The sequence below is a fragment of the Belonocnema kinseyi genome, chromosome 5 (genome assembly GCF_010883055.1).
Source record: "Belonocnema kinseyi isolate 2016_QV_RU_SX_M_011 chromosome 5, B_treatae_v1, whole genome shotgun sequence".
NCBI lineage: Eukaryota > Metazoa > Arthropoda > Insecta > Hymenoptera > Cynipidae > Belonocnema > Belonocnema kinseyi.
In genome coordinates, this window is record NC_046661.1 from 18,498,943 (window position 1) to 18,508,780 (window position 9,838).

Consider the following 9,838-nt stretch of genomic DNA (forward strand, 5'->3'; position numbering starts at 1 on the left):
TACTGACTGTGAACTGGTGCATCACTGACGAGTGCGTGCTTTTGATTAGATTCGGCCGGATTGACACACTGTCTGAAGGGCGCCGGCTTTCGTGTTGATTAACAGGGTCTTCATAACCCACGAAGAACACTAGGATGCTTCATCTATGTTAGTTGTTTTAAGGAGGTGACGGTGGAACTTGGTCCTATGCTGATGGAGAAAAAGACTACTGGGGCTAGCTGCCGAAACATCAAGTTCCTCATATTCCTCATCTTGGTGGGTATCACTGCTAGGACTGCGACTCAGTGGGGAATCCCCACTGCTGTGAGAGTGAGAGTGTGTTCTATGTATTCCAGTAGACATCGAGAGATCCTCTGGCTCTGTTTGTTCTGGCAGGTTCGTTGGTATGCCGGAAAGATTTAATGGAAGTGGATTCATGGAGCTGGTATTCACAACGGGGCTTGGCATTTGACGATGGGCTGGAATCTGGAGGGGCGCTCTCATCTTCCTACCTAGAGATCCCTCATTCTCTTCCATATCCACGTCGATATCAATGTCGATATCCTCCTCGAACTCATCACTCGCTAGCGACGGAGAGCCAATCTGCGATCCCGCTGTTGAAGAGTTGCTCATTACACTGACTCCACTAAGTCCACACTTATGATGCATGAGGTGATGCCTCCTTCGGAAACGCATTTGGCAGTGTTCACACGCGAAAGGCTTTTCACCCTTGTGGATCAATAAGTGAGCCTTCAGTTGATTCGAGTCGCTAAATTTGGCAGAACAAAGTTCACAGGCATAGGGTCGCTCGCCAGTATGGACTCGAAGATGACGACGAAGGTTAGCTACTTGCACAAACTGGCGATCACAATGGCTACAGTGATATGGCTTCTCTCCTGTGTGTAATCTCATATGAGTCTTCAGGTGATGGTCCCTCGTAAATCTGTAAAAAAAAAAGAGGAAAATTTAGTTCAGAATTATATCTGAGAGAAGGTTCAAAAAGAGATTCTACATTGCAATCAAAAGACTAAATTATTACTAACCGTTTGTGGCACTCGGGACACTCGAACGGTTTCTCTCCTGTATGAGTCCTCTCGTGATTTTGCAACACATGCTTGTAGCCAAAAGATCTGGAACACACTCCGCAAGTGAAAACCTTATCTCTGCTATCCTTGACTGTTTCAGTACTAATCGATGTTGGTGGACTTGAGGGTGCTGAGCCTTCCATAGGCAACTGCATACTTTCGATTTTCGTCTTGGTGTTTATCCTTCTTTTTAGGGACTGGCCCTTCTTTGTAATTCTGTCGGCGCTACTGCTTACAACATTGTTGTTAATATTTATGTTGGAATTAGCTGTCCTTCCTCGAGATGAAGACTTGTTACTTAAGGCTGGCGATAAAGTTCCCGATGAACGGTGAAGGGGCGAAGGTGGAGATGAAGCTGATGGAGGCATCCATCCCCCAAAGAGAGTTTGATGATGGCGGTAGAGTGAGGGATTCGCCGCCAGTGTTGCGTGCAGAGAAACTGGTATGCCGGCTGCCATAAAAGCTGCTGTTCTACTCGCTGCAAGCAACTGTTGTGGCGTCAACATCGATAAACCAGCAGCCGCTGCACCCATTCCGGCGAACAGAGATGCCGAGGAATTGTTATTTAACGGTGGAGAGGGTGATTGCTTCTCAGAGTCTTGCTTCATGTCGTATTGTTGGTTGGATAAGAGACCTGTAAGTAGAGAAATCAAAGGTTAGGCTTATTGGTGGTTGACTTCACGTTTAATCGACTTAAAGATATTTCTTAATTTTAACATATGCTGAAAACGCTATATTTGTGGGAGAGCACCGATATATTCAAATCTGATCCTTTTACCTATCGGTATTAAATCAACTAACTGAACAACCATTTCTCTGAATGTGACATTCAAAATCGAGTGCACCACCATTTTCTAGAAGCCGGTGAATGCGGTGTCGAATTGAGAATGAGAAATCGATGAGAAAGGGGGAAGTCGAGAAACGCAGCGGTAGGATAGTCAAGACTCAGGACGATTGTTCGTGAGGGAGGGAATGATGGGAGGGAATGGAGACACGTGCGCCTCACAACGGATGGTGGATTCTCCTCTTTTTTCTCCCTCCTGTTTCGTTCGCGTACGCTCTCACACGTGGATGACTTGCTCCCGGAATCCTCCTCCTTCATTCACAGTCGGTCACACACGCTTGGGCGTTCATTCATGATACCGATACCACCCACTGGGCCACGCGCTATTTCTCCCACCCGCCTTTTCTCGCCTTCCCGTCCTTGATATCAACAACTTTCTTTAATTATTTTTTCTTCCGATGCTTGAAATAGTTAAGAAGCCTTTATTGATACAAGAATCTGACTCTTTAGAATAACTCAATTAATTTTAATCATAAATTGATCCTAAATACCGTGTCTGTATATGAACTAAGTTATAGTAATACAAGAAACAAGTAAGCAACCCGTATATTTTAAAAATTCAAATGATTCCCAGTTATGTAAATTAAAATTGCCGCATGGATCTCGAACCTTTGTATGTTGGATATATGTGTATGCCGTTGTTTGTGCAATATTTTGATGTGACTGAAACAAATGGATTCTACGTAATAGAATTGTGGATATCCAGAAATGAGAAAAAGAGTTTAAGAGCATCCATCGTATTTATACAAGCATCCATAGATGCTTGTATAACCGAGTGTTTTACATGTGCGTCGTTTGGCAGGGGTTTCTTATATTAAACCTCGAGCAAAATTCCAATGAATATATTGTCAAAGGGGACAGAAAAGTTTAAATTTTCACGAAAAATAAATTTCTTAATCTTATTTTTACGCCTTTTATCGTATTTTGTTAGCAGGCTATGTTCTTTACTTTGAAAAAATTTAAGGTAAAGGAAGGTAGTATATCAACAATCTTTGTGTCTTGAATTAATCTGATAGTCAATTTTACGTGCATCAAACGTTTCACTTTCAACAAAGGGAATAATTTGAAGTTACATGACAAAAATAGCTTGCGATAGATTGCTTTTTAAAATTTGATTTATAGGGATAACTGTTAAACTAATGTTATAACGAACACGCTTTTTTGTAGTGCAGTAAATATATTTTTGCAGCCGTCTTCGCCCATTGGCAATCGGTCAGAATCAGTGGAGTTCACAGTAGTTGCGATTATCTAGTGAATAAAGCGCATGGGTATAATGTATAACTTCCAAAGGCAGTATATACAGTTTGGGCTCGAATTTAGGTCAAAATAATTCGCAATAAGAACTATTTTTTCTCTGTAGCTATTCTGGTGTAATTTCCACTAGATGTTTTAATTAATAATCCGTTCTTCGAACGAAGACCATTAATGAGCTGTATCGAATCGATATTTTGTCCCTTGCCGCTGTTTCCCAGCAACAAGCAAGGACCGCCTCCCTTACATCTCTTTCCTAATTGGCTACAAACCCCTTATTCCCAGAAAAGATGTTTTTTTCCTCAATCTCTTAGGTTTTCATTTATTATCAGATATCACTTTGTGAGGAAACAAACCATTTTCATACTATTCATTAGTAAAAATATATCACTTTATTAAAAATAATCTCGTACGGAAGTGAATCAATAACCTTTTTGCTTTATTTTTTACTAATGATTATTCAAAATTCTTATTAAGGCAATTTGTGTAAACAAGTATCGCCTAATTTAATATTAGTATGTCTATTATTTATCGGTATGCTTATAATTTATCATTTTTTATTTCTTATCAATGATTAGTCAATATTCTTATTATGTCAAATAGTGTTAACGGGAGCTGGCCCTACTTTACAAGAGTTATCTTCTTACTAATTTAAAAAGAGAGGATATAGTATTGTGTGATTTAAATGTCAAAATAGGATAAAATTATTTTCACTGTATAATTGTTGAATTTTTTTATTATTTAATATTTGAATGTATTTTAAATTACGAATACTTTCAATACGATGGAAAATCGGGAAACACTAAACTCCTAAAGAAAGAGTATAAAATCTGAGTTTTACCTAATCAAATTAATGTTAGGCTTGCTGAAGTTAGTGAGATGGTAAGTTTAATTTCCAAGTGCAATTATCCGGATAATATATGCTGAATCAGTAGAATATATAACCTTTACGCTCTGTAAGGATAGTGTATAGTCGGTTTTCCCTTCAATCAGGCTCGAATCGGTAAGATGGAATTTCGGGTAAAATTACGATGGCCCGTTACTATTTTAAGTAATTTGGGCCGTCTGGCTTGCAGGCTTGGGCCGGTTTCTTATTCCCAACCATTTGGAAGGCCATTCGGCCTTCAATTCATATTTAGCGAAAAGACAATCTTAGATAATCGCTGGATTTGAAACATGAGTCCATAAATGAAGATCCAGAATACCCAAGTGCGAAGTCACATACGGCCCAACCATGGCCCATAGTCGGCAAAAATATTGCCGAAGCTCGGCTGCCATTATCGCGCCAATGACGGAATGATAACTATGGCCTACACGTAGCAGCCAAGGTTTGGCTGCCATTGTCGGCCCAACACTGGGTACCAGTATTGGAACAAACCTAGCTGCCATCTTGGCGCCATTGCCGGATTGATAACTATGGCCTTGACTTGGCAGCCAAGACTTGGCTGCCATTGCCGCCTCAACATTGGGTATCAATACTGCTATACCCTAAGGTCTAAGGATATGGCAAGAAAGGTATTTAAAAAATAAATATTAATTGATTACGAGTACTTTGAATATGAATATTAATGGTCCTGTTTAGATGTAATACATATATCACATTTTGAACATTATATTACAAATAAAATTTCTAACGCTACGGGGTATCGAACCTACATCTATATACCTAAATCTATCGCCTAACAGTCGGGAGTGCTAACCACTGCGCTAAACCGACAAGTTGAAACTGTGAAAAAGCCATCCTCATAAGTTACAGTTCAGAAAAGTTAAATCACCAAATTTTAAGCTCTCTTTTTCTAATTATTTATTATTATTCGACGTTGTGTAAATTTAAAATACACGAATTGTTAGCAGGAATATCAATACAATAATTTTTAAATAAATAATTTTAATCGATTACAATTTTTCTTCGCGTAATATTTCGTTTTGTCCGCTGTAGCCTACTTTACAACTTTTTGCAATGACAGGAAATGTGATTTTTCATAAACATTTAAAATTGTTAATGACAGAACTTAACAATTTTCATCGTGAACTGTGACAGTTTTTCAATAACATTTTTTTTATGTTTCGTGTAAGATTTGTTTATTAAGTGCTAAAAGTGAGACTTGGTGAAATAAAGTACCGATTTTTGGCCAAGCATCGGTGGAGGATCGGCAAATATAGGCTGCCAGCACTGGCTCAACATTGTGCCGATTTAAATAAAACATGGTTTGCCGTGGTAAAAGTGACACTTGGCCCAGTAATGTGACGTCACTAGGCCAGACGTTGGCTGAGCCTCGTGAAACATGGTTCCCCGCACTAAAAGTGAGACTTGGCGCAATAAAGTCCCGATACTGGGCCAAGCATCGGTGGAGGATCGGCAAATGTAAATAGCCAATATAGGCTGTCAGTACTGGCTCAACACTGGGCCGATTAAAATGCCGATATTGGCCCAATAACTTTATCCGACCTTTGGCTGTCAAAATTGGACCAGCACTGGGCCGTATATTCAGATCCGGCAATTCGCACTTGGGTATTTATCTGGGTTGGAAATGATTTATTTCAAACTAAATTTGCTCGATTTTATCTTACATTGACGCGCGAATAAACTTGAACCTCGCGCTGTTTTTTTAAGATTTAAATCTGATGGCAAAGTTGACCTACGTAAAAACTTTAATTTCCAATAATTTGTGAATTCCAAGTTTAATTTTATTACATACGTGAAGGTCCGCGAAAAACAGGACCTAACACACGGTAGCTTTATTTTAGAGCAGCGATTGAAGAAGCGGTCCCACACAGGAACACCTTAAGAGAGCATTACTTTGCAGTTTAATAACAATTCTATTTTTTCAGATATACGAATAATAGTTAATATTATGAAGGAGCAAATAAAAAATTATCAATTGGTGCAAAAAACTAAAAATCTATTTTTTCCGTGTCAGGTCACTTTCTTCGCGGACGGTCACATGAAAGCTGCAGAAACATCTAGGATAGTGAACGTTAATTCATGCGGAAATGGCCGACGGATACCCATTATCTGAATTTATTTTTGTGATCTTTCAAAGGGGTGTTTCTGGTCGTTTGGATGTTTAAAAGCACCTAAACGGTGAGTTAAATATTATCATTCCGATATCGTGACATACCCATATTTAAGACATCGTAGTAACAAAATAACAAGAATTTTAAACTTCTGCCAAAAAAAAACTGTTTTTCTAGCCAAATACATGTGACGCCCCTATTCTGCAATTGCACCCAAAGATAAAACGAACGGTGGTTATATATTCAGAATGAATTAGGAAATACATTTATGGCTTATCACTGCTGTTGAAAAGCAAAGCTTAAAATTTCTAACAAAAATTTTGATACACGCAGCCAAGGCCTTTAAAGAAAATGATGTGAAGGGATCGGAGAAAATGAAAAATACACAACAGTGACCGGCTTAATAAAATAAGAGATATGAAAAGGAGAATAAAAATGGTCAGCAGAAAAGAAATGTACAAGTAACATTAAAAGGGTCTCCAAGATTCCATGAAATAAAGAAATATGAAGGAAAACTTGATAATATTTGTACAGATCATTCTTATTTACTCAATTTTCTAAGAATAAAAACAATTGTAAAAACTTACCTGCGGTAATTTGCGCCTCCTGTAGATAAGAAAGTGCCATCCTACGTTCTGTTGTGATAAACACTTAGACACTCCATCCACTATGTCTTGAACAACTTATCAATTTCTCAGGACACAAGCACAACACGAGCAGCATATGCGCTCTTAGAGAACCTTACAATCACCTTTAGTATCCGTGTCCGGGAAAAATAAAAATTCTCAAATAAGTCATCTAAAACGAAAAATTCATATGCACTAGTCCCACAAAAAAGATACAAGTTGAACGGAAAGTTAGAAAAAAACTTGTTAAATTTTGTGTAAACAACGTCGAACTTGCCTCGGCGATAACAACAACACGACGTTGCTTCGGGCTGACCTAACCCAATACTAAATGACAGAACAGTCGAGTAGTGCTCAGGCTCAGGCTAGTTCAAAAACCCCCTCCACATAGCATCCCCTCCTCGTGACGCGAATATGAAACTCTGGTTGCGCGAGTCGCTAGACGCAATTGAATGCGAGAGGGGTGGAACTTCTGACAGAGTGTGTAGCCAGTGAAGAAGGGTGGGAACGAAGCAGAAAAAAGGAAAGGAAAGTGGAGCACTCATGAAAGGGAGGGAGAAATAAGCAGGGACGCGCGATATCCAGGGAAACCTGCCAAGACCAAATGAGGGCTAGAACCTGCATTGACACCCCCTCTGGCGACGCAACGTGGCGAGAAAAGCGAAAGTGTACTATATCGCCGGAAATCGCTCACTCGGCTAAAGTGAAAGATGATTGTATTTTTCAAAAGAATTCAATTCTTTTAACAAAAATTTATTTTATATAAAGGGATATGCCAATTTTCAACAAAAGTAAAGCAGGTATAATAACAAATGAATTTTAGCTAGGGCTTTAAATATTTTTAGCAGTTTTTTTCAAATGGTTTAACTGATTGTTAAAAAATGCGCAAAACAAGCGTTGAAGCAAATTTAATGATTTCGAAGTTTAGGAAATATACGCTAGCAATAGGCTTCAAATAATCTAAAGGTTTAATATTTCACTTAATACGTATGGCGAGAAGTAACGATTTAGGCTTAAATTACGCCTATGAAAAAACAATTTAAAAACATTAATTTCTCTAAGACGCATGCATATATGAAGCGAACCGCGTTTCCACATGTTATCGATGCAACAAGTGATTAATCGACGTGTCATATTCATACATATAACTTTGCATAACTTTGCACTATTTACTGCTATAGGTGACTTCATCTTTATCTCGTTCTATTGAGGAAAGATCGATTAAAAATTTATTTCTAATTTTAATTAAGTGCTCTTTTTTCAAGACGATTTAATTGCGCAAATATCGATGAATCATGAGAAAGTAAAAAAGATTGTAGCCCGTTTATGCATGGCTCTTTTATACATATATAAGATTAAACATTCATTCTTTTTTTTTGTAAAGCCGTAATTAGCATTTTTGGTGCCCAGTACAAGTTGATGATTTTGGGCCCCTCTCCACCCCTAAAAAGACAAATATTTAAAAACATTTAAGTTTAAAATGACAGACCACACTCAGAAAAAAGTTTTGTCGAATCAAAAAAACTTTTCGAATCAAATAAATTCTAGTATTGATGTACGGTCAAAAAAACATTTTTTGATTAAATGAAATTGTTTGTTAAATTTTTTAATTAGATTTAAAGAAATATTTCGTTAATTTAAACGGAAATTTTTTTAAAGTAAAGAAATAATTCGTTCCTTCAAACCGAATATTTCTTTGAATTAAAGAAATATTTGATTGCTTCAAATGAAAAATTTCTTTAAATCAAAGAAATATCATTTTTCATTTGACCTTTACATTTCTTTAAATGAAATAACTGTTTTGGTTGAAAAAAGAGAATAGGTTAGTTTAAAATGAATATATATTTTATTTGAATCCAATACTCGCGGAAATTTAAGGTAAAAAGATAAATTGTGAAGAAATTGTGCTTCACTTCTTTAATTTAAGACACATTTTAGTGGTTTAAATTATTACCAAGAGCCGTTGGTTCCGCGTCTTAGCAAAAATTTGACAATACGTATTCTAAAAGACGCGTTAACGTAAAATAATCAAAGTGATTCGTTATAGGCAATATCATGGTGCATTGGTAATATGGATTAAGAAAATCTTTCTTTGATTCGAAGAAATAATTTGCTAATTTCAAATTACTGAATCTAAAGAAATAAACAATTTAAGCAAATAATTTCTTTAAATTAAAGAAATTGCGTCACGTCATTTATTAAAATCAAATAAATTTTCTTTTAATGTAAAAATATTTTTATGTTGAATCTAAAGAACCTAGTCAAAAAAATGTTGTTTTATTTTTAATTTAATAAGAACTTTTTTCTTGGTGCACGGTCCCATTGAGAAATTCAAAATAGTGTCAATAGTGGCATACATTTTTTGAGGAAAGTAGGAAAATAGTGTGATGGAATTTTTTAAATATTACGTTAGGTGATTGTTATCTGGTATGCAATATACATCGCTCATAATGTTTCGTTAATCATCAGAAAACCTGAACTGTTGTTGAGATTCTTGAAAAAATCCTGAAAAAATCGTTAATCTTTTTATTTACCCCTTAAAATCCGTAGTTTGAGCGCGCCTAGGGCACACGACAGTTAAATCTCGCGCTCGGATATTTACTTTTTGCATTTGGAATGCTTGAAAAAAAACTTTATCAAAAAGATCTCTTTTAGATGGCAGTATTTATATGCGTCTTCATATTCTGAATTGTCTACTTAATTAAGTATAGTCAAAGATTAGTTTCTCAAAGCTCTGTAGGCTTTGAGGTACACATTCTCATCGTGACACTCGCGCTGCGCGCTCGATTTCCGACAGACATTTGTAAACAGGTTTTGTTGGCTTTTTTCTCATAACTTTCGTCGTTTTTTCCACACATTTTTTTTTTTCAACGTTATTTTTCACGAATAAAACAAAAAGTACGCGTCCTATCAAGAAGTGACTCTTAACGAAATTGTAGGTTTTTTTTGGGATAACCATTTTTGTTAATTCATCTTTTTTCGTATCGTACATAGTTTGTCCACGAAATGGAATTTTTTATTTTCCATTATTTTTT

At 36.7% G+C, this 9,838-nt stretch overlaps 1 protein-coding gene across 1 annotated transcript; it reads right to left on the reverse strand.

The window, feature by feature from the left end:
- Positions 1-6: 6 nt before the first annotated feature.
- Positions 7-7,139, reverse strand: LOC117172672 (protein krueppel-like). Its single transcript, XM_033360799.1, has 3 exons — positions 6,765-7,139; positions 1,023-1,698; positions 7-922 (listed from the first exon to the last, which is right to left on the reverse strand). The coding sequence occupies exons 1-3, from the start codon at positions 6,802-6,804 to the stop codon at positions 130-132; spliced, it is 1,509 nt and encodes a 502-aa protein (XP_033216690.1). The 5' UTR covers positions 6,805-7,139; the 3' UTR covers positions 7-129.
- Positions 7,140-9,838: the final 2,699 nt, after the last annotated feature.